At 39.3% G+C, this 25,305-nt stretch overlaps 1 protein-coding gene across 1 annotated transcript in view; it reads left to right on the forward strand.

The window, feature by feature from the left end:
- The window catches only part of LOC121961353 (ankyrin repeat and sterile alpha motif domain-containing protein 1B-like), a 283,009-nt gene that overhangs the window by 70,141 nt on the left and 187,563 nt on the right, over positions 1 to 25,305 (forward strand). Inside the window, 2 exon segments of the mRNA XM_042511305.1 lie at positions 5,297 to 5,453; positions 24,029 to 24,181. Coding sequence (XP_042367239.1) covers positions 5,297 to 5,453; positions 24,029 to 24,181 — 310 coding nt within the window.

The following is a 25,305-nucleotide window of genomic DNA, read 5'->3' on the forward strand; positions in this document are numbered from 1 at the left end:
GATGACTGTAAGCACAATAATCGCAGTATTTGAACTTTTATCTCTGTTTTTGGTCTCCTGTGGTAAATAACTAACTCTTCAGGCGCTAAATGATCCGCTATGTTCTCCAGCTAGCGTTAGCCGGTATGGCTCGTTAACTTTTGTTTATCAGCCGTTTGGTGCTGAGAGGTAGTGTAACCTTACAGTAAGTTGTTTTTCAGTTAAATTAGCGACATGCTGTGGCGGAAAACAACGTTAGGAGAGCGGTGAGGATGAAGCAAAACACTAGTTGTGGCAGGAGAGTTAGCAAACACTGAGCTAGCGTTAGCTAACGTTAGTTAGCTTCGGATCCATACAGCGGAGGGGATTCAGGGTTTTTAGATTTTAGACGAGTTAGTAGTGTTGGTACAGTCTTACTTTTGCTTAAACATTAAGTTTAACTCAAGTTAGACTGGTAAACAAGAGTGGGAACACTTGTGTTAATGGTTTAAAAAGCTAGCCAAACTACCCGCAGGCTAACTTTGAATTTAGAGCCAAGTTTCGCTGGTAATTAGTGGCATATTGGGTCATACTGTAAGAAATTACAGCTTTTCCTTTAGAGACCTGCTGGAAATACAAAACCGCTGCTTATTTACTCATCCAGCACTTACGGAGAATGACTGTAAGTCCAGTAGTCTCTTACTGTTTTTTAAACTGTTAGCTGTGTCTTCGGTAGTGGTCCATTATGTAGTAGTTAATCTTGTATGTTTGGTGCTGAATAGGTTGTGTAGAGAAGGTTTTGGGGCTTCTTTTGATGAAAACAATAATTGCTTTTGCCATAAAACGGTGCCGGTAGAGCGAAAAGTAAATAACAGTAAAGTTGCAGCATGAAGAGCGTAAAGCGAGCTGAAGCTTGTAAACATGAGCCTCAAAGCTTCCTAAAACGTTGGAGATTTTCACAGAGCTTTTAGACCGGTCCGTAGTGTTAGTCCAGACTAGATTTTGCTCTTAAATTAGTCAAACTCTAGTTACACTGTAAAAAAAACAACAACATTTTTGTAAAACATAACTGTTATAAAAGTTAGCCAAACTAACGCAGGCTAACTCTGCCTTCAGAGCCATGTTTTCATGGTAATCAGTGGCACCAAATGACAGTGAAAGGAAAGTGAAAAAGTGGCACATTATGCTTATTTAAGGTTTTCTAATAGTGGTGAATGAAGTGCCTGAAAACCCACGTATGAGTATAAGTGCAGATTTCTCAAAATTACTTATGTAGACATTAAAGACACCTATTACAATATTACGTAAGTAAAAGTATCACATTATCTGATATTAATTGCACTTAAGCATCAAAAGTAGTTTTATTAAATGTATATAAGTACTGACGGAAAAATTACAAGTAAATTCTGTTAATAAAAAAGCAAGCAGTGAGAATTTGGAGAATTATAAAGAATATTTCTTTGTTACATAGACAACCTAAAAAATGGAGCCTTCTTTATATATGAGAAAAAATTGGATCTTTTTTCTATGTCTTTTTGTGTGTTTTTTTTTTTTGTAGGGTTCTTTGGGGTCATTTTCTTGTTTATTTTTATTTTTAACTTCTTTTCTTTGTGCTTAATTTTCAGGTAATTTTCTTGTTATTTTTTGAAACTAATTTTCTGATCATTTTTGTGCCATGTCTTGGTCAGTTGCACATTGCTTTATACCCATGTTTTTGAAAGAAGTCAAATTAAATTGCTCAGCTTTTAAAGGGTTATAATGTTTAAAGAGACTGCAGTAACCTGTAGGCAATATAATGCTACAGCAATGAGGACACCGTTTGTCATTTGTATTTACTCCATGCTTCAATAAGAGGCTGGTTTATCCATGGAAACTATTTTGAGTGTCAAGTTAGCTGAAGTACTGAGTCCAACCAACCTACATAGAGAGCCACACGATCTTCTCTGCTACAGGTCTGCACTACATTTTATGCTACTTGTAGTTTTGGTATTGTTGCACTCTTTGCTGAATTTTCCACTAAAATGTCCCTGTAACTGCTGGATTCCTCCACAATACTATCTGATAGAGTGAAGGCAGCGAGTGGTTTGGGTTTGGCACGGTTGCTCAGCTATAGTAAAAATCTTTCTTTGTGAGACCTGCCTCTGGTGATAAGTCGAATTAGTTTCATCACTACCAGCAGCTCCATTCATATTGTCACATTGTTTTCACATTGTTCTTTGATGTGGTTTTATTCAAAAATACACAGTACTGTGCAAAAAACTCAGTCCCCCGTAAACTATGTTATCTTAGCAAGGTTAAAATGATCATAAACATTTATTTCTCAGTAGTCTCTTTACACAGGGAATACGTATACAGTGTTAAAAATGCAAATATTTCAGAGTAAAAGAGCTTAAACAGGCAAAAATTGCAAGTATTTAGTGCAACTTCGCTCTCCTCCTGGCATGTGTTGAACTCTGTTGGGCAGACAATATGAGATTATAATACTAATCTTCTGGTGTATTTACTCCATTCAAGACATGTTCACAGCTCATACTGATTGTTTGAGCTGCCTTTTCTTATGGTTGTTCGATTCTATGTTTCACACTAAATACTGACTTGAAGAAGATATTTTGTTCTAACTTTTTTGGTGTTTAAATGCATTGTACATGTTCTCTGTGTTCTTCGTTTGTGAGAAATACACATATATCCTCTTTACAACTTTGCTAAAACAACAAATCTATGGTGGCCCAAGACTTTTGCACAGAACTGTATATTATAGCCACTTTAGATTGAATAAATATATAAATAGTGACACATTTTTAGACTGGTGGCAGTGCATTTCAGAGTTATTCTGAGTTTCCAAAAGGCTTCATTAAATAAAGGAGCACAGGAATTAGAAAACAATTAATTGCACTTGAAATGTCTCCACATCACCAAATTATAACAGTGTGGCATTGCTCCAGGGTCCTGACACACTTGTACTCTCAGAATGAGCTGTCAATAATAGTCAAAAATACACAAGTTAACCGCGTGACTGTTCTTCGTGTCTGCATCTGCACAGAACTACAGTGCAGCTTCCTTTCTTCACCTGGGCCTGCTGAGAAATCCGTTACACAGTGTGGATTAGCTGCAAGCCTGACCACTATCCCAGCTTGGCGGAACTGAAGGATTAGTACTGTGTTTTGGGGGCAATTATGTGGATTTCCTCCTTCAGATCAACTGGAGGAGGAGAGGAGGGAGGGAGAGAAAACTGCAGCCTCACAGTGAAAATTAGGCCGCCAACGAAAAACTCCAGAGGAATGATTTAATGTTAAGGTGGGAAAGTAAAAACAGAACTGGCGACTGAGATATAGATTGTGCTGTATTCAGAGATATGTTATTCAGGCTGGGGTTTCAATTGTTTATTGAGATCAAGGTTTTTTTTTTACCACATAAAAAGCTTTTTTTAAATGCACACAGGCTCACACCAATCAGCAAGAAGTTGAATATTCTCATATTTGACCCCAGTGACCTCCCAGTGTGATTTTTGCCATACAACCGCCACTTAAACTTGAGTGACTTATGTGAAAATTTGATATATTATTGATTAACGAAGCAGTTCATTAAGCATCTCTGTGCTGCTTTCACCTCTGCTCCTGTGAGAGGTTTTGCCCTTCTCGCCTCTCTGTTTCTCCCTCCTGACATTTCAAATGCAAATGAAGCACTTCACCTTTTCTCTTCAGAGAGAGGTGACAACTTCAGCTGGAGACTCCCTAATATGAAACAGTATCGCTGACATTCCTCCTGAGCAGCAGCTAAATGGATTTCCAGCACAAACTGAGGCGCTGTGATTTTGTCGCTCTATTTGTGTAACACTTTATTAGAGGGAATCATTAAATTAATTGTCTTCTCTAAATTGTTGATCATTTCCAGTGTAACTCTGCGCTATCAGTACCTCCTGTACTGGGTGGCATGTTGCGCATTCATTCTCTTGGTCCCTAAGTAGGTGCTAACTCGTTGCTGACCACATCACATTGCTGCATGCTCTAATGAAGGCAGGCCGAGTCAGTCAGTGAAGGAGGAAACACGGGAATAGTTGGCAGCACAAGCAAATAATTTGACGTTCAGCCTCACATGTTGATGTACATAAACCTGTTTTATGAATATCAAACATGGACAGCTTACTCAACATCTGAAGGCAATGATTGGGGAAAACAAAGCTGAGTGCGATTTTGTATTTTTCAATGTTTACATGCAGCTGGGAAGTGCAAAATTTACAAGCAGTGTAGTTTATTCTGTCTAATCCAGTCTTTGTGTTTCATTAAAAATAGAACTGCTTCTGTTTCACTTTTCCTCTTGAGGGCATAATAGTTAAAATAGAAAATAAGAATTTAAAATTAGAAGAGGTTAAAGTGAGGATGGTGCTGGTGATAAATTATGTAAAGCTTAATCACCCAAGTCTCAATTTTAATGCACATATCAGGCAAAGATGATGACTTAAATAATGCATGGTACAGAAAAAAAACCCTGTGTTGGTTATTGAAGCTCATTTTGGCTCCAGCAAGTTATGCAGACAGAGTGAAAACACAGGTGCAGCTTGAAAACGTTGATACCCAGAATCACTGACTATGTTTACATGCTCAGAATATTGTGGTTAGTTTTTGCTCTTATTCCAAAAAAGACAGTATTCCTGCCAAAGTGTTCACATAACCAGTGAAAACAGTTATTTGGAGAAAGGCCTAATATCTTACTGGAATATACTGTCTATATCAGTGGTTTATTTTACAAACTGGACATGTTAATAGGTCACTTGCTGTCCATTCAGAATGAACCTGCGGCCCACTTTTGGACCGTGACCCACTAATTGGGAACTACTGGTTTACATGATCCCTATCAAATTCAGAATATTGTCACATTGTCACATTATTTGATTATTAGTGTGCATGTAAACATACTCTCTGTCATGCCTGCGGCAAGGTAAAGGTTCAAAAAGTTTGTTTCCAGGAAAGTCGAGATCGTTCTGTAGAAAATAGCACTGACTATGAGAAGAAGCACAGCCAAGGTCACAGCTCACAAGGATTTTCATAATTGATTTTTTTTTACATGTTTTCACTCCTTCTTGGATGTATGTAATATTCAGTAAAAATATTAATAATGCAGCATGTTGAAGGGTTGCATTGTACTGTATGTGCCCAAATGAAAAATGCATTATATGGGCAACAAGGTTAAAATATGTTTGATTTGGTGTTCTCGAGGGAAATGAGAAAATATTCCATGATAAGGATTTCAGGGCACCCAGCTCTGCCTCTGCTCCCTCTCTCCATCCCTCCATCTCTTGATCTGATGATATATTGACCCGTATATTATCTGTCTCTCTCAGGGAAGTGGTACTAAAGCTGCTCCAGTTTGAGGCATCCACAAACGTGGCTGACAGCAAGGGTTGCTTCCCGCTGCACCTGGCCGCCTGGCGGGGAGACGTGGACATCGTCCGCATCCTCATCCACCACGGACCCTCACACTGCCGGGTCAACCAACAGGTAAACACCATAATAATCATCTTTTTCAGGGTCCTGTGGATCCCTAAAAACTCTTAAAAGGCATTAAATTCATTAATCTAAAAAAAATCCCTTAATTGCCATTAAATTGACCTTTCAAATCTCTCAAAAATGCTCAGCTAGGATTTTATGAATCTTATTTTCTGACGTTAACATTGTAAAATCACAAAATACTTTAGAACATCTATGTTTTTAAATTATTTTTAAAAAATCATTTTCTTAAACTTGTCATGATGGGAATCCAACCAGTGGAATCTAACATGCACAAAGAGAAACACAAAGTCCCCTGGAAAACCGGAAAGAAATCCTAGATATTTCCCATTTCTGTTGGTAAACCAAATAGATACTATGATATTATAATATATTCATTGCTTTCCATGTGTCCCAAAGAGGTTGTTTTTTCCAACATTCGATATAGATGATCTAACTTTTTCACCAAAAAAAAAAATCATGTTTTATTTGACAAACATTTGGGCAAAATAAACTTTTATTTAATTTAATTTTTGCTTTAATTTTGGTTATTTGAAACTTTATCTTAAACTTTATTGTGAATGGCATTGAAAAAGTGTCAAAAGTCTTAAATCTCCCTTTCCTTAAGCTGCAGGAACCCTGATCTTTTTAAAAACTTTTATCTTCAGTGCCATCTTTGCAAAACATCTTAAGAATTCTGTTTTTTATTTGGAAGTGCATGACTTCTTTCTTTACTCCAACATACGGCTATAATCACAGAAATATTGAATTTTAACACAATTATTAAATTCATTAGAAAATATGTTTCTTTTGTCTACTTAAAGTTGTTCACAGCATGTTTTTATTGTCAGTACAGGGGGTGAAAACAGGACATTCAAGTATTATTTTTATGAATTTGTCTTCAAAGCATAGAAAGAGACTGGATATGCTACTGCCAGTGTTTGTGTTTTCCCTTTATTGGGGTCAGTTTGGGTCAGCCGTTTTCTGTATCTGGCTCTGACCTCTTACATGCTCCAGGGAAAGGCGGACGAATTCACTGGACTCAGAAGAGCATCATTAAAACTTCATGTCTGGGTTCCTGTAGCACAGAGAAGCCATTATTAGGTGAAGAAATGATACATAAATCTACTTTTTTACATGTTGTAGCTCCCACTTACACGTTAAATGGTCAATTGTGGCTGAAAAAAATGCGTTTCCCTGCATGCTGTAGCATTTTCCAGAACAAAAAAAGGTCTTAAATTAAAGTTGAGTTCTTCCGGTGTATTTCTCGGGGCATTTAAACCAGCGCTGCCACAGGTCATCTCGTTATGGCTCCTGTCCAACAGAGTCGATCTTTTACAGTTCCCAGCGATCTCTCCCTGACAGCCGGGTGAGCGTTTCAGCTCTGGGAGCATTCAACCTGCAACTGCTGTCATTCCTCATCAGCAAAAATGACCTTCTCCTCCTCCCTCACTCTTTTTCTATCTATTTCTGCTCGCAGCATATCGATGATGTAACGGCCCGCTGATGCGCTGTCATTTTAAGACGAGCATGAGGCAAACAGGAAGTGCTGGCTGAAATTTTGATGGCTTGGATGTCTTTTTTAATATTCCTACTCCTGATGGTGGTGCAGTAATGGACCCCCAGGTTATTGAAGCGTTATTTACTCTGCATAATAAGCACATTTTCCTCTGTCACCATTAGCCAAATCGTTTCCCCCTGAGAGTTGTTAGAGCCTAATTGTTTGCTGTGATAAATGGCGTCCCTTGCCCCTGAAATGAAGAGGTTTGTCAGCAAGTGGACACGGGTAATTTTCTTTCTTTTTTTTTTTTTTTTTTTTTTACCCCGTCAATGATTTGTAAGGCTGAGCGAGCTGCTGTGCAGGCAGCGTGGACACACACAGGGTGGAAGATGCTGATTGAGAAGATCCTGTCATAGATGCTGACCTCAGTGCACAGTCGACACGTGTTCATGTGTGTGTGTGCTTTTGTATGTTGACTGTTATGTGTGGGAGGGGATACTTGCTAGCTATAAGGCAAAATATTACAGTCAAAGAAAAAAAATAAGGACACACTAATGTTGTCGTGTCAGTATTTGCTTTGGTGTGCCGTAAAAAATCAGCAAAGACGGTGTTATATGCTGCTAAAACATGCAAAGATATGAGCTGTGACTGCATCACTGTTTTGGTCTGTTGAGTAGCACAGGTCCCTTGAAAATTTAAGGTATTTATCAATGCATTTGTATGTGATTTATTTGAAAACACAGTTTACAGTCTTTGATTAGGCTTGTCCTGGCATTAAAAAAGTTTGAGAGTGAAAAGAGAGAAAATAAAGTTATTTATTCCGACATTTAGATATTCAGATCTCACAGAATCCCTCCGGTTAGGCTTAAAAGTTCGCTTGTATTCATGTGCATCTGTGAAATGAAAGGGGAAAGGAAGCTCACTTGTTAAGTCATCTAATTACACTGATGAGCTTTTCTTGTATCTCTCTTTGTATCACACATCTCACTTTGAGCCTTGTTTATCAACAAGCAGGAAATGACTGGTTTTATCTACCCTGTTATCATCAGTTTTCATCTCTGCTCCTGTGTAACAAACACCAGTGAAAATGCTAAGCTACAGAGCTCACATTAGAAAACCTCGGCTGTCTGTCACACTGTGGCACACAGACACAGCGGTACTCAGCATGACTGCGCTCTCGCATTCTTAAAGGCGCAGTCTCTATTTTTGCCTTTTGCTGGCCCCATGTTGGAGGATAATTGGTTAGATTTTGGGTCCGAATCGCCCCTCTGTGCAATGGCAGTGGGGCTCCCAAATCAAAGCTGGTCTGAGTAAAACTATCTGTGTGAGGAGTTTATAGACACAGTCTGAATGTTACAGACTGGATTGGGTTCTCCCTGATTTGGTATCCCAAATATCAAACATGTTTGATAATTACAACTTTAAATCTTGGTAAGGCTGCCCCTTCACAGTCAGAGATTTGAATCATCAGTTGGAGACCCTCAGTTGACTGAGACTGTTTCCAGTTGAGCAGTAGTTTTTTCTCTGTGGAGAGTACTTCTGGAGATTTTTTTGTCCCCAGATTTTGCTGCAGAGTGATTGCTCTTGACTTTCACGCTATTCTTTGACAAACAGAGCTGCAGACATGCAGGTAGCGGCACAGAGGAGAAGAGAGGAGGGGAGACTTTCGCTTAAAAATGGTGAATTTACAGCTCACAGCAGTTTAATACGATACAGTCTCTTGGTGTTGTTTGACAGCACAGTTAGCTTGTTTACTATATTACATGAATGCTGCTGTCACACTGAACATCCAGCAGAGCCCATTCAAACTTTCAAACTTTGTACGGAAAACAAAACGAACAGTCAAATATTAGAATTTAATAGTCAAATCCAGTTCTACTGACATAATTCTGAGTCAGCACGGCCCTAAATCTTGTAATGTAAAAGCACAGCAGCAGAATATTGAGCAGAAACACTCAGCAGTCAATGACAGCGAGCTGAGCAGGAAGCATCACCGACTGGATGTCGCGTACTTGTGTGGGACAGTAACATGCCTGCCAACAGCATGAATACGACTTTTGTCTCCAAAGCCAGGTTGGCAGTAGTCTGCCTCGTCGGATGTAGAATGAGTGTATAAACCTGGCGCTGGCTGGCTATGTCAGCGTGCGTCCTCCACCCCTTCTGTTATCTTTGTGCTACTTTTTTTGCAAAGGCACTGTAGCTGCATCCTTGGCTAAGCGCAGCATTTAGAGAAAAACAAATAATCCATTTTCTCCTTTTTTTCTCACTTCCTGCATTGCACCTTTAAATATGGGTTAATTCTGTCATGTCTTTGGACTCCCATGTTTTTAAAATCAGTTAAGACTCAAAAATCCTCTGGTGTGCACCAGGCCTTATTCGCACTGACTTTTGGAAAATATTTGTTTAGCACCAATTTTAAATTTCAGTACCTCTGCATTTTATGAATGATTCATATTTGTTCAGTGGTCTTGCATTTCTGCGTTTGTCCGTGTCAGGGTACAGCTGTTCTCAGGTCGCGGGCATGAATCTGACCGGAAGATTTATAGTGTGTTAGTGTGTTTACGATGCCTAAGCTCCATATTTTCCCCTGTCTGTCCTGTCTGCTGTAGAGAGTAGGACCTGCATACATTAGTCAGGTTGATATACTGAGACCCGCATACGCTCGCACCCATCATCGAGACTTACAGCAGCAGCCATTGGCTGCACATTACCCCATTCTCGACGATATTACTCTGCCCACGCACACCATTACTTGTGCCAGAGGTTGAGTGTGTATATCTCTGTGTGCAGCTTTGTTTTATCGGGCGACTCCAGAGGAGCACGCTGTTTGTCTTAATATCTGCTCTTTCATGAGCATGAGAAACACAATATTTTTGCTTACCTTTGTGCTGGAGGTGACAAATAGCAACGTAAGAGTGTGGACAAGGACGCGGGAGAGAGCTGTAATGAGTGTGAAAGGTCTTGAGAGAAATTGACGGAAAGAGAGGTAGGGGAAGTGTGTAGGTGGGCCAGTTCTCCGCTGCAGCAATAGAGGATTATTGGAGGTTAGTGGATGTTATTAGTTGGCGGTAAACCAGTTCCAGCCCACTGTTTAATGCCTAATTGGTCCCAGTAGTTCCCATTCACAGCTGTTTTTGTTTATTGTGGGAGCATGTGTGTGTGTATGAGAGAGGTGGAGGCAGTCTGGCTGGAGAAGATTATTATACCATACAGTGTGTGCATGTTTATGTGTGTGTTTTTGTATGTGTGAGAGACAGTGATTGATGTTGAAAGATCGCTTGTTTACTTGAGGCTCGCGCTCTGCTTGCAGGGCCAAAAGCATGTTTTGAGGGGTGAGGCGTTGTTTGTTGTGATCTCTCTTTCTCCCACTCAGATTGACTCATGAACTGATGCTTCACTTTAGGGCTGTGCCGAAGGAAAACACTTAAGTTTTTGAAGATAACGTGTTGGATTTTTCCGAATAACTATATATATATATATATATATATATATATATATATATATATATTTAAGTAAAATATTACATTAGCCTCAACCAAAAGTTGAGCAAATAATGACATGTTAAATTCAGTAGTCCTGTTTTTGCAGAGGGGAGCAGACGCAGCTCGAATGAACTCTCAGATAAAAAGGAAGTAGCTTGCCCCTTGACCTGTTTTTGTAGACTGCTGGTCATAGATCATCACACCACTTAAAAGGATCTTCAGTCCTTCAGAGTCCCACAGTACCCGTTACAATTATTGAACTGAAAATAATGAGAGAGATGGCAGTGGCTGAGGTCCCTCCGGTGTGTTTTAGGGCTCAGACACACCAAACCAACATCAGAGAACTAGTGCAATGAAGGCCAACTGTTGCTTTACTTCATGTTGCCTGTGTCTCGACCAAAAAGTTGCACTTGAGCACACCCCAAAGACTACAGCTAACTACCACTTATGGTATGTGCCTGGTTGAGAGGAAATATCTCTGCATACTAGCAGGCAGCGGCCATCATATCATATCTCTCTCGATTTTTTTGCGGGTCCAGCTGACAAGTGCTTTTTGGGGACTCGGGCTCGTTTTTTTCTGTCATGTTGCCAGACGACCTGTATTCAAGCTTAAACTAACATTGAAAACTCTAATGAGAGTAATGACATTACCAAACATGTTTTGAGCCCTTTGATTTTTTGTAATTTTTTATTTGGCCTTCGTGGAATCACGTCAGCATTTTAAAAGACGATGAACAAATTGCTGAGCTGTAAAGTGGTGGTTAACAGTTCCTCCTGGCTGGTTTGATAAAAGAGACCTTGGTACACCACTCAGCATTTTCAAAAACTCTTCTTGGTGGTGCATTCAAGGATACTCCAAAATTTGAGAATTGGCTGCTGAAAAGCATCACAAAAGTTCTTGCCACAGAAAATACTTCTTCAAACTTTTGCTTGCTTCTTGAATAACAGTGATGCTTTTGCGACATCCACTCGCAGAGCGCTGCCTGTTTGCTCCTCTGCCTCCAGTCACATGGTGGATTCCTTGATGTAACAGCCACCAGTCTCGTACGGCTTGATTTTCTTTTCACTTTTGCTTTATCTGTTCAGCCTTGGGTTGCAAATCTGATTATAGATCTTTTTTTTTCAAGGCTCCAGTACTTTCAATGCTATAGAATGCATAAAACGAAAATAGAATAATTTTAAACCCTTGGTATGGAAAAAGTATTGATGATTTTGAAAACCTTGCATCCAGTACGTGTACTGACTAATGACGACACACTTTACCCAAGGTGCCCAGAGCAAAGCTGATTATAAAGATTATTTTGCTTGTGCCTGTCTGTGGCAGTGTGAGGGACAGTTGAGAGATATAGAGCAGATGTGGAGTGTGTGTGTGTGTGTGTGTGTGTGTGTGTGTGTGTGTGTGTGTGTGTGTGTGTGTGTGTGTGTGTGTGTGTGTGTGTGTGGGAACCAGCGCACAACCTTGAGGCTTTCTCTGCACGGGGCCTCTGGACTAGTCAGTTTAAGGGTTATTTTGTGTGTGTGTGGGTGACTGACTAGGTCAAGTATGTCCCCTGTGTGGCAGATATACCCTAAGAATGTTTTCTTTTCCAAAAACATTGTGAAGGAGGGTCATACTATCCCTTCTCTCCCCTCCTGTCCTCCGCTGTTTTCTGACTCCCCTTTGTGCTCCCCAAGGAGGAGGAAGGAGATCAGCAGCATAAAATCAGGAGAAATAATAAGAGAGATTAGAAGGATGTTGCACCATCTGTGCTTCAAATGTGCCGTGTGCATGTGTGGGCACATGCATGCATGAAATACTTTCTGCAGGCTTCTCTCCAGGTGCACCTAGGCCTTCTGGGAGCCCAGAGGCTGTGTGAACTAAGACAAAGGTAAAAGATCATGAGGTCGCTCGCCTGCTGTGTGCTTCCACGAATGTCTCTCTGTGTTTATGCCTGCGTGCATTCATCTTACAGTTTTGGTAATTCCATGCCCGATCATTCACACATGTTGCTACCGCACTTGAAAATGAAGCCATATGTTTCCTGATGGTCAACATGTGAACACGGCCTCTAAGAGAGCAAATGTTACAACGAGAAACCGCCCTGGGAAAGTGCTCGCTCAAACATCCCTCGCCGCCATGCCCGCTGCTGCCAAAACACACAGTCACACTGAGCCATAGGATGTTTTCTTATGAGTAATCTGTTTAAAGAAACGTTATGTCATGTGTTTTCCGCAGCCTGACGCTCCATCGGCATTGGGCTTCCCAATTAAAGTTCAGCAGGAGAGAACTGATTCATCTTACCATGAATCAAAACAAACTATAGCACCCTAAGTGATTCTTTCAAGCTGAGAGCAGATTGTGCGTGAGCGTGTTAATCGAGGTGTTGTGTGAAGACACGGAAACACATTTGCAGCATTTCCCTCTTCTGTGCTTTGACAAAAAAATGTAAATATGATTGCTCTTTAAATTGCTAATCCCACAGAAAGATTAGGGTTTGGATTTCATCAACAGAGCAGCAACCCTAGAGCTAATAGGGCTTTTGTGTTTTGCTCAAGGGCACTGTAGAAATATGAACCCAGGTCAGCCAGACTGTCAGTCTTTATCAAGCCGAACCCACAGCTCCTCTGAACACAGCGTAATGTAGGACTTGAAGCAGTCTAATTTGACAGAAGGTTATTTCTTTGAATTTCCTTTATTGAATTCTTTGTGTCTATTTTGTCATAAATGTTTCAGATTCTGATTGAGGTCCAGGATAAGAGAAATGTTTTAATGATGTTTTTCCAAATATGGTGAATAAAGATAAACACAGTTGTTGATGTACTGAATGAAACTAGTCCAAAACTGCATCTACAAAAGGGTGAATTTTCTGAAAACATAACACTTCAAACATCTAGTTTTATGTTTGAAATAAAATCTCTGAAAAGATCTTTGGCTGATGCATAGACATGCAGATCTAGTAATAAAATCCTTTATATGTAATTATAACTTCGGTTGAAGGTTATCATTTTAATTTAATACTGTGATAAATGAAACATAAAACATGAACAAATAGCACTGTGAGCAGTTGTCAGCAGTTATGATCACAGTTTGAAAGTCAATACAGGAAAATGTGAAAATGTATCATAATATTAGTGGAGCTAAAATGATTGATGATTAGTTGTTTAAGCCATTTATCAAGCAAATGCTTTTCTTTTAGCTCAGTTGGCAGAAGAAAATGTTGGCAATAAGTTTCTGTAAACAACGGATACTTTACATTTGTACATTTCATATGAGGCATATCAAAGTGTTTAACGTGAGGTATTTTTGATTACCAGTGAACGGATTTTGTCATCTGGAGGTGGCAGGGATGGTGTATGGTGTGACACCTGGGTGAGACATCTGCCGAGCCGCAGACAACTCTGAAGCTGAAATACATGGGACACGGCTGCGGCACGTACCGCAGGCAGGGCGGAGCAGCCTTTTTTACCTGCTACACAGACTCCATCTCTGCAGACTGTTGTTGCTGCCAGCTTCCCTTGTGTTTATTGACTTTTACCAAGTGATACTGCAGTTGATTATTGAGGGTTTGGAAGCATTTCATATAATATAATTAGTACTAAATGAATCATCTAGATCTACAGGATGCATTGATTTGATAGATTTATTTTATTGTGTAATGTAAAAACACATGACATTGCTCTGCTGATAGAATGACGTATTAATTTTTAGAATTTTTAAACAATTTCACTTGTTTTTACAAAGTTATGTGTAGTTTTTACCTGTTTTCTGGCAGCTGGTTTGTTTATGTCATTGTAAACTAATAATGACATTTGAAGTTGCAATGTCGGACTGAACTAAATGATTTTTCACTATTTTCCGATATTTTATAGACAAACTATTAATCTGGTAATAACAATAAAAGAAAGCTTTAACCCTAGATCACAGTTACCAAAAATTACAAATTGAAACTCGGCATCATAAAGAAAACAGTCACAAAACTGGCTTGAACAGAGCACATTGGCAGTCATCGTAACAGAATTGAAGAGTTATCATGAATTATGTCCACACAATTAAATATAGATAAGTACAGTCAAGTATTTGATGAATAATTTGGTAGTTTTCTGTATTTTGGAATCAAATTTTGATTGCCTACCGTCGACCTGTGCACCCCGGGGAAAATCGCTGGTGTGTGTTTCTTGAACTTCTTATTGGGAGTGTGAGCGACGGATCAATTGGCTGTGAAATGTGGATGGCTGCTTTGTTCTTCCTCTCTCCCTCGTCAGAGTCCTTTCTTCCTGCGTCATCATCTCCTTCCTGTCTTATCTTCTCAGCTCTGTTTTGCATTCACTCCTCTTGGCCTCGGGTACTTCGTTCACTTTCCATGTTCACTCTCTTAATAATGCTCTTTTTTTTTCCTTTTCTTTTCTTCTCCATCTCTTCCTCATGGCTTAAGGTTACAAAGAGACATGAGGGAAGCAGGAAGCACACTGCTCCTTCTCGTCCCACCTCTCATTCTATACAATATTCTTGTATGATGTGAAAGATTTAATCTTAAATATAGTATTTATTATTTAGGCTGGAAAACAATCGTTATTTTAATAGTCCATATAAAGCTACAAGTCGTCGTTGCAATTTAAGTCAAAAAGACTTTTATCTTTGTCAGGTGTTATCTGTGGGGATCAAGCATTTGGTAGATTTGTGTGTATCTGTATCTGCAGCTAATCTCGCAAACTACTCGACCAGTCAGCCAAATACTTTGTGTGCAGATTTATGTCTGTATGCTCAAGTATCTCTCGTGATTGTGGTTATTCAGAAATTTTTATTTAGTGTTTCATACCGTCATTTGCTTCTGTCTGCTCACTCAAAAGTTTTTTTTTTTAGATATCATCCCAGCTAAAACAACAAGCACTACCGACTGTTGCCTGCCACATTTTGGCCTTCGTTGTGGCTCAGAAATGGACATCCATACGAAAGTTTAGTCTCACTTTGAACTGTAGCATTAAACAATGTAGGAAATGAAAAAAAATCAGTTATCAGTTTTGTTATCTTTACCGCCATCCTGGCTGTAACTGCTCAATTATACCCAACAATACATATGGAGAAAGATACAGACAGAGTCTTCTGTCTGCGTTTATTTTGTCTGTATTTGTGCTTGTTTTCTGAGAGCTCACAGATTCGGATGAAACGGAGCATAATTCAAATGGGATACGAGCGTAGGAGACGACAAAGAAATTTAAATAATAGCGGAACGGAATGAATTGGAAATATGTAATAATATGAAGCAATATATACAGAAAAGAATTTTCCGCCCACATTTTGTATATAATAGCTGTACAGACATCCGCCATCTACAATGCTGCCTCATTTTAAAGCCACAGTACCAGAACCTTCTGTGCTGCTGCTCTTTTGTTGTTGTTTGACGCGTTTGACTCTGCCCTCTAGTGCCATCTGTTGGCTTAATCTGTGCCAACATAAAGGACCCGTGCAAGTGTGAGAACAGTGACGTGTATGTTTTAAACGGATGTATCTATTTCTTATATGTAAATGGAGTATTACTGAGCCTTTAAGAAAGCGGAGAAGAAGCACCACGTGCATTGTCTAGAGAGGATGTGACGTACTTCATTCAAACACGAGAGAAACAAAATAACAATTATCAAACCTGTATTAAGTAGTCTTGTTTGTCTTCTGCTTTGTTAGCGCACTGTTTCAACAATCATTAACTCGACTTTGGTCGAAATAAAAACCTAGTTCCCCAAGTTAGATGTGAAAATAGGCTGTTTGCCCCACAGCACTACATACAGTAAGTAATAGAGAGAGGAGCACCAGTATTTTTGACAGCATTGAAAGTCTTCAGTTCTGTAAACTGTTCTAAATATTCATGTAACCATAATACCATGATACCGCCTAAGCCTATTCGGCGTTTGCACCATAAAAAATCAATCCTTTCTCCTCATCATGATTTTACCGAAGAAGTACACAAGAAACACCAAAATATGTGAGCTGACTTCTTAGCAAGTGTGAATTTTACTTTCAGTTTAACTGTAAGATAACAAAACGTAAAACCGCGTATAAAGGGAATAACAAATAGCAGATGAAACATCTTCAGCGTAGTGTTTTATGTTCTAAGTATATGCTGTGTACTTGTTAAAAGAAAGATGGATCCATATTAATAAGAAGAGACAAGAGCCAGAAGGAGAAAAAACAGTTTCACCTTGTCTCTCTTGTGTTTTTCATTCTCTGTTTATTTACGCAGCTCTCCCCAGGCAGCGCGCTGAGCTGCTGGGATTATGAGATGCTGTAACGTAGACGAAGCTCATCCTGCATATCAGGCCATCAGCTTTAGCACGGTGTATGTTCAAACAAATACCTCTGTGCTTCATTCACTCTGGTTTCATTTCTGCCCCGGCCTGTCTGATAAGGCTCTCTTATTTGCATGGGTAGCTGTTTGTTTGGTCTCATGCAGATGAACTTAGATAACATTGATAGTGTTTGTCATGGGAAATGTGTGTGTGTATGTGTGCAGGTAATTGTACTGTAATAGAGTGCAAGTAGATTTTGTGTGGGTCCTTCAGTTATGTTGGATAATGTGGGGGATAATGCATAGATTGTGAAGATGTAACATAAAAAAAGCTCACAGATTTCTCCTCAAATATTCATAAAACCCTTCAACGTTGTTGGTAAAAAGGACAAGCACGTACTTTTCATTATAAATACCTTTTATATTCGACCAGTAATTGTGTATCAGCACATTTGCCACTGAAAGAAAAGCGCTGACATCCTTTTGTATGGGCATGTCAATAACGCGCTGCCACGCGTGTTGATGTGTCATTATTAGATGGCTGTTGCTCAGGGCCCAATCAGCAACAATACACCAAGTGCTAGACGATATCGGAAAGCTGTCAGAGCGAGTGTAATGGAAATATATAGCCCGCTCTGAGAACGTGGAAGGATTTTCTCTGCTTCTCCCGCTCTCTCTTTCCTCCTCTTCTTCTCTATCTCCCTCACGCTGTCACTCTGTGTCTCTGTTCATCTCTTTGTCACTCTCCTTTCTGTCTGGGAATTGCGTTTTCCCTATCTGAAGCTGCGTGCGTGAGGCACAGCGGATTGAAATGACAAAGCTTTATTGTCTGTTTAAGGCTGCAGAGACAGAACGGGTCAACGGCAGCAGCAACAACAATGGCTGCAATCTACATCCCGGTGGTTATCATATCCGTGTTGAGCATTTGTGTGTGCCTGTGATTGGTTTGCTTCATTGCCTCTGCGTGTTTGTTCTTCTGTTGGATATGAAAATGCAGTCATTATCACCCTCAAAGCATAATCCGTGATCCAAATGTTAATAACCAAAATGTTGACAAAACAATCTCACCATTAGGCCCTCTCATGGATGATATGATAGATGTTTGAATTTTCATTTTTCTGAGCACTTCAGGGTTAATTGATGACCTTGGAAACTGTTGACAAAGCAATCTTTCCTGTTGTATCCTAAATTTGTATTTTGTATTTTACATTTGTATCCTTAATTTTTTGGCATAATAAACAACCAATATTGAAAACACAAGAGTGACAGCTGCAGTTACTTCTGAACCGGTCCTTTTAATAATGGTAGTTTCTATCTAAATGATTAATAAGACAGTTTGCTAAATGATTAATAGGATGGAAAAGCAGAAAAATATATTTCTGTAATACTGTCTTGTTCTTGTCTTGTGAGAACGGCCTCTTTGACTTGAAAATGAACTGATTAGAATTTTTTTTTGAAGGTCAAACATCAAGGTCACTGTGACCTCGCAAAACACGTCTTTTGCCATAACTCAAGAATTCTGTTATTATTACAAAATGAAGCACAAATGTTAAATAGGATAAAGTGATGAAGTTTTATATCTGAAAGGTCAAAGGTCATCTTCACTGTGACATTGTAATAAGCTACAAAAGGGCTTTTCTGGCTGTTATTCAACATCGTGACTCTGATACGGTGACACGAAATCTTGGGTGTCCACCTTGAAACTGCTGGATAGATCCTCTATGCTGCCAGGTTGAAGCTTTGTGTGAATCATCCACAATTTGAATTTGTGACTTCTTTACAGCAACATCTGTATTTGAAGCATTGTTTACTGTCATAGCGACTTATCAGTCTGGACAGACATAGATGTAAACTGAACCTTGACTATTTGTCAGAGGCAAACAACCACAAGCTTGTAATTCTACTTTAAGACCTTTTTCTTTCCTCTAATCGTGGCTTTTTCTCTCCTCAGTTACTGGATAATTGTACCTCCTCAAGCCACCATAAATTATTCAAATACATTAATCTGACTGTGGTTTCACTCCAAACATGCATGAGCACAGAGAGGGACTGTTTAGAGGGAAGTGCACGATGTAACCCTATCTAGCAGAAAAGTAGGATACTAATTGCATTGGAATACAATAAACAATAATAGTATACATTTCTTAAGCTGGTATCCCCATACTCAGATATATTACGGCAAGTTTGAGATTTTCTTTTTTTTCACCCATGGACCCAGTAGAAGCATAAAGAGTAAAATTTCACCTTTATAACAAAAAGTGTATCCTTCATGTCTAGGTCATCTTCAGTAACAGTGTCCATGAAAAATACTGGCAGTGTTCTTTAAATATCTTACAAACAGTGTAGGTCGAAGAATTGTCCTAAATCGGTGTGCTACGTATATCATCTGCTTATAACTATGTTTTTTATTATGTTGTGTATTTTTTTCTTCAACACTACTAGTGTAAAGGTTATAGTCTACAAGTGCAAAAATACTCTGTGAGGTGTCCTCAGAAGTAATTGGCCCTGTGGCCAAAAATGCCACCACTGTGTGTCATGACATTTGTCATTTCCACCTTGTTTTCTATATTGGCATATTTTGTTGTCTATCATTGCTTTCAAATATACCTGTAATTGTAACACGGTCAAAATAAATGACCTATTGCTGTTGAATTTAACCTTTAAGCGATGATCTATCCCCAGACACTGCATGGGTATTCTCCACAAAATACTGTCGCTGGCAAATGAAGAGTGATTGCGCTGCATTTGTGGTGGTTTGGGACTTGGCAGGAGTGTACTCCACTGTGATGAAGGATGTATATACAACAGATTAGATAAGATGAAACCTAAACGATCCCCTGGCGAAACTGAGTCACTCCAGTGGAAAATAATAATATGGTGGAATATCCACACAGGAGGAGAGCAAGTGGAGTTTATTAAACATAATGCAGCCAACAATTACACCAGTAAACTGTGATGAATGGGAATTACAGTGTGCATGAGTGTGTGATTATTGTGCTTACAGTACAGTGGACCTGCAATCAGACCCGCTCTGGAAGCTTCCACTGTGCCATCAATGGAGGGGTGTGTGATCCAGAGGGGAAAAAAGATGGATCTGATTGGCTGAGGAGGAGGGAAAGCTCTCAGGCACATTTGTGTTTTTTTTTTTTTTTTTTTTCTTTTTTCTTCCTCTATGCTGCTTGATCACGTGTAAGTGTGTTTTCATATAGGGGCTTTTTCTCTCAGTTATTCACACATGCAGTATCTCCTCATCTCACTCGCTGCTCAGAGGGGTACATGAAAGGAGGAAGAGGATGGAGAGGGAGGAGGGCTGAGGCTCTGGGGAGAAAGAGAGTAAGGGAAAGAGAGTAAGGGAAGGCGTGAGATGAGATCTGAGCAGAACTAGTGTGGTCATGGTGTTTTGGAGTCTTATTGTGGAAGTTTGAGAGACAGGAAATGTGAGGGAATTTGATAAGGAATGGAGGGCGAAGCGGGGAGATATCAAGGATTTTTACAAATGAGTCACTCAACAATAGCATGTCTGTATTTTGGATCATGTAATAGAATATCGTGAACTGTGATCACGTGAAATGGCACGCTGGTGTTTACTCGAGAATCAGACTCAAATGCCATTTTATCTTACATCATTCATTCAGCGTATTGTGTTTATGTGAATCTATTTCTTGTTGAAAATGAGGCTTTTTTTTGACCACCAAGGGTTAGTGTTTATAGTATGTTTATAGTATTTCACAAGCTGAGTTTCACTAACCTGTGAGAGCCAACCAAGAGAACAAGATTTATCTATCATTAACAGCCCATTACTCGCTGTCTGATAACATAGTCAAGCCGAAGGCTCTTGTTATCTATTACGTTTCTAACCTTGTAGAGAGCAATGAGCAAAGTCGAAGGTGAGCAGGTACGCTCGAGCTGCAGGTGAGCAGCTGTGGGCTGGAACTCATTTACATATTCATGGATTCACACATGCTAAATGAAGCAAAAGTGTGCAGTTATATCTAAGCCATTTTAAGGCTTGAAGTGTTTTTTTGTGTTGACTTTAACTTGTTAATATGTAATTTGGATGAAGAAAGATAATTTTAGGGGTCTAATCGATGCAAGGAGATAAATGACTATTCTTTGATAGCTTTATTGGTTCTCCAAGTGGTAAAAATAGCAATCAGTCAGCCAAAAAGCAAAGTTATATCCATGGCTAAACAAATATGTTAGTCAGTCCACACCTTGGAATCTGTGCACATGTCCTAACAGCCCTGATAACTTGACTGTGCCTCTGCCACAGACTCAAAAACTGCATTCAAAGTTTGCTTCAAACACTTGGCTCACGCTGATACATCGCCATCAGTCTCTTATTGTATTACAACTCAAAACTTTCCTTGATTCCAAGAGCTGATTTCTATTTTTACCTGACTTTTTAGTGGGTGTTGGCCAGAATGAAGTGAATCATGATGAAAGATTTGATCACAGAGCATAAAATTACCAATTTTCCCTATAAAATGGCAAATAATGTTGCAATGCACACCATAAACGGAGACCAGAAGCTATTGATGGTATTCTGAAGTTGCAGCACATACTGTATATTTTAACAATTTCAGTAAAGATTGATGTCTTTGATTTGTTGACGTTTGATTTTGTGGGACAGGTTCCTATTCTGTCTCTTTCTAAAATAATTCCTGTAGTTCCTCTACGTCCTTTCCAGCTCGTCTCCCGCTGTCTCTGCTTGCTTTTGTTCATCCTCTCCCTCCTTTTTTCCTCCCTCTCTTCCTCCCTCTCTGTTACATCACCTCGTGTTAAATTTCAGCCACTTACTCAAAATGTAGGTTTTACTTTTGGACAAACACCAGCAACAGCTCAGCTACACACGCATGCTCTTCTGTAATTCTCTCTCCTTTGATAATATCCGCAGAAGCCCGAATGTGCCTGCGTCCATCTTGTGTGTATATCTACTGTATAATATATGGCTGACAGATTATCTATTTTGAAGTGAATTGGAACACACACAGATTTAATCCCTGTAAGGCACACTCATGCTCTCTCTTTCTTCTTCTCTCTCTCCTCCCCTGGCTCTCCATCATGTCTCTGTCCTTCATGGGTGTCCCTCTGCCCAGTTTTCCAGTCATTACTGGGCTGTTTTAACCCAGAGCTGCAGGACCCCAGGGACCACCAACTATGTTCTTGTCCTGGCAGGGGCCCCTGGAGAACCAAAAATATGTCCATAGTTCCTATAAACATGAGAGTCTCTCAAGTTCAAAATAAACTTTCAAACATACGCAATTCTCTCCGAGACATTTTAGGCCAAAGCAACTTATATCATTTAAGACATCTGTGTAACTTTGATAAATGTGGCAGTTAAAATCAGGCTGAACCAAAGCCATGTTGTTTCACATGAACATGAATTAAAGGTGATACTTGACATTAAGTCCCCCCACTTACAGGGTAAGTGTAGGTCCTTTAAAAGTTTTAAAATGTGTTAAATATGTACACATTTACCAATTTAAGACCTTAAACTGTTTTAAATTATCTCAAATGCAGATTGGATGGACCTCAAGTGTTAAGTCATGTCACCATGAGAATTTGTGGTGTTGGTGCTTCAGGAAACACCTTTTTAACAGAAGGAAAACTAATCAACAAGGAAATGGACACAATGTCCCTGTTTTTTACCTCTGTGTGTTTAGATGAAGCAGTAAGTCTGCATCTTGCACTAGCACTGCACATCTAGCACTGATGCCATTTTACTTTACTATTCACTTTGAATTGACATCAATGTCGTTTACTTGGAGATGTTATTTTTTCACTTCTAGCATGTGTTTCTATTGCCATTTTGTTCTATAATTTCATTAAAAGTGGGTTTTCAAAGGACTTAAATGCCTTAAATAGAACTTGTTTATACCTGTAGACACTCTTAGTTATCATTCATAAGCAGTATATGACGTAATGATAAATAGTTTAGAACAGACTAAAAAGTTGCAAGTGGGGCTGCAACAAGTTAGTTGAAAAGGAAATCAGAAGAAAACTGCAATTTAAAATGTAAATATCCCTCTTTCGTTTTATTAGTGCCTCTTGTGCTCAATTCAGTGTTGATTTTATTCAGTCAAAGCGTTGGAAAGGAATTTCTTTAATTATCTTCCTGCAACAAGCTATTAGTTGCATTTTAGCGCCAGAAAGGCAGAAATGAGTACACTTTATCTGTATTTTTATTACAAGTAATAGCTTTATTGCATATCGTATATTTTCCTCATATTGTGCCATCGACGTTGTAAACAGATGTAAGTCTTTATTAATGTATTTGTCTATAACTTTGACATTGAGTACCCGTAATTGCAGGCTGGTGTGTAAACAGATAATAAAGACAGTATAGTGGAACACAGTTATGATGATATAAAATATGTCTTCATTTGAGAGGTTTAAATTGCTAATAAAAACTATACAGTAATGCATACTTAAAATATCTGTCTGTGCACATAAGGTGTATGCAGACATAATTTAAACAAATAAATCAGCAGTTCGGACAGTAACTCGTGAGCAATTAGTTTAAAGATACCAATAAAAAGCATTTGTATTTTGAGTAACATGATGTGTATAGTGTGCACATTTTGAAATATAAATTGATGATTGAAATATAGTACAAACTCTTAAATAAATGGTCTTTTCTTCTGAATATGTTGATTGTCCAATTGAATGGACTCTGACAGGCTCAATCTGTGAGTGTAGAGCAAAGAGTTAGACCAAAAAAATCACAGAGGGTTTGAGAAAAATGCTTTGTGTTTAGTGGTAGTTTCTATTTCACGGACAGGAAGCTATAGATTTTCCCCTGACAGCTCTTCACAAACCCGACACGCTTCTGGAATTTGAACATGCAGGATGTTACACTGACCGAGACATGTGCTTCATATGTGTAGCAGAAACATCTGCACAGAGTGTAGCTCTCCGTCTTGAATTTCACCTTGTGTCAATGTTCCAATAAATAAAACTAATTGCTTTGTCCTCTTCCTTCTTTTCCTCCTTTATATGTCAATCCTCTCACCCACATTTGTCCTACTTCTTACTCACCACCTCCTTTTCTATGCTATTAATTGCCATCAATTTATTTCCCATCCTTTACCTCCACCATGTCTGATTCTGTCATTGCTTCACCTGCCTTTCTTCTTTATTTTCGACCTTCTCTGCTGCCTCACTGCATCCCTCCATCCTTCTTCATCATGTATTTCCCTCTCTTGCTCTCCTCACTTCATCGCCCTGTTCCCACTCTTCGCCATTCCTGTAATTCCTACATCCACTCCCACCTCCTCTCTTATCCACCTTTCTCTTTTCTTCACCCTCTCCATCTGTCACTCCTTTAATTTAATTCTTCTGCAGAACCATGAGAGGGAAACAGCGCTTCACTGCGCCGCCCAGTACGGACACTCTGAGGTGGTTTCAGTGCTGCTTCAGGAGCTGACCGACCCCACCATGAGAAACAGCCAGCAGGAGACACCTCTGGACCTGGCAGCGCTGTATGGACGGCTGCAGGTCGGTGCAAATTTGTCAGTTTTGTGGAAATCATACAAATACTGCAAGAATTTGGCACTGTATCGTACTTTGGTAATTCTATGCAAAAGGTTGGAAAGAAAATTTCAAATGCATGTGTAAAAAGTATTATTATTTTGATGATAAACTTCGATAAACATTGTTCAGATAACTTTCAACTTTAAATTTCTTTTTGGTGCAATGAAAAACTTGAACTAAACATTCATAAAACATATTGAAATATTTAAAACCGATAAGGTAAGCTAACGTAAAATACAACACAATTAAAGTTGCAGCATAATGTTAAACCTGAAGTACATCCCGCTATCACCATCCAGTTTAGTTGTTAACAAATTAGCCCATTAATTTTTACCTGGAAGACTCATCCTTAGATGGCACTATGGCTGTGGGTACTGATCTCTGTAGTTTCAAGGGGAGCTGACTAAATAAAGTCACTACCGGGGCGACCCGGTACGGCTGAGCCCTACTGCAATGGCCTGCGTTTGAATCTGGCCGGGCCCTTTTCTGCATGCTGCTGTGCCTTTCCTCTTTCTCCCTCTTCCTTAAAGCAGAAATGTGAAAAAAGTCCTAAAAACCCCCCCAAAAAATGCAAGTACTACAGAATACTGATTGATGTTAAATCATTTTGGGCAAAATGTTGGTACCTGAGACATTGGGGGACAGAAGAAAAGCGGTTCACAGCAGTGCGTTACACAGTGCTGTTTATTTATTATTATTATTTTTTAGATTATTTTTTGGCTTTTTATGTATTCATGTCGTAGTTTTTATGTATTTATTTTTGCAGTTGAATCCGTAGCCTCTGCGGCAAGGACATAGCCTTTTCTACATGGTGAGCTAATGGGCGCCCCGAGCTCTCTCGTTTTAATCTGTTGTATCTGTCTCAACCATCTCCACACAGGCTCACGTCTCAGCTACATCTCTCAGGCGTAACTAGGACCTGAAGGGTTTATTTATGCCTCTTTTTTATTTGACAGTATGCACACAAACATGAGGTTGATGCCCAGTAAATAGGCACAGAATAATATGAAAATATATATCTACTTTTGCAATCCAGGCAGAGCAGAGCACCAGAGAGCAGCACACTCTACTTCTTTTGTCATCCCACA

This window comes from Plectropomus leopardus, chromosome 22, assembly GCF_008729295.1.
Source record: "Plectropomus leopardus isolate mb chromosome 22, YSFRI_Pleo_2.0, whole genome shotgun sequence".
NCBI lineage: Eukaryota > Metazoa > Chordata > Actinopteri > Perciformes > Serranidae > Plectropomus > Plectropomus leopardus.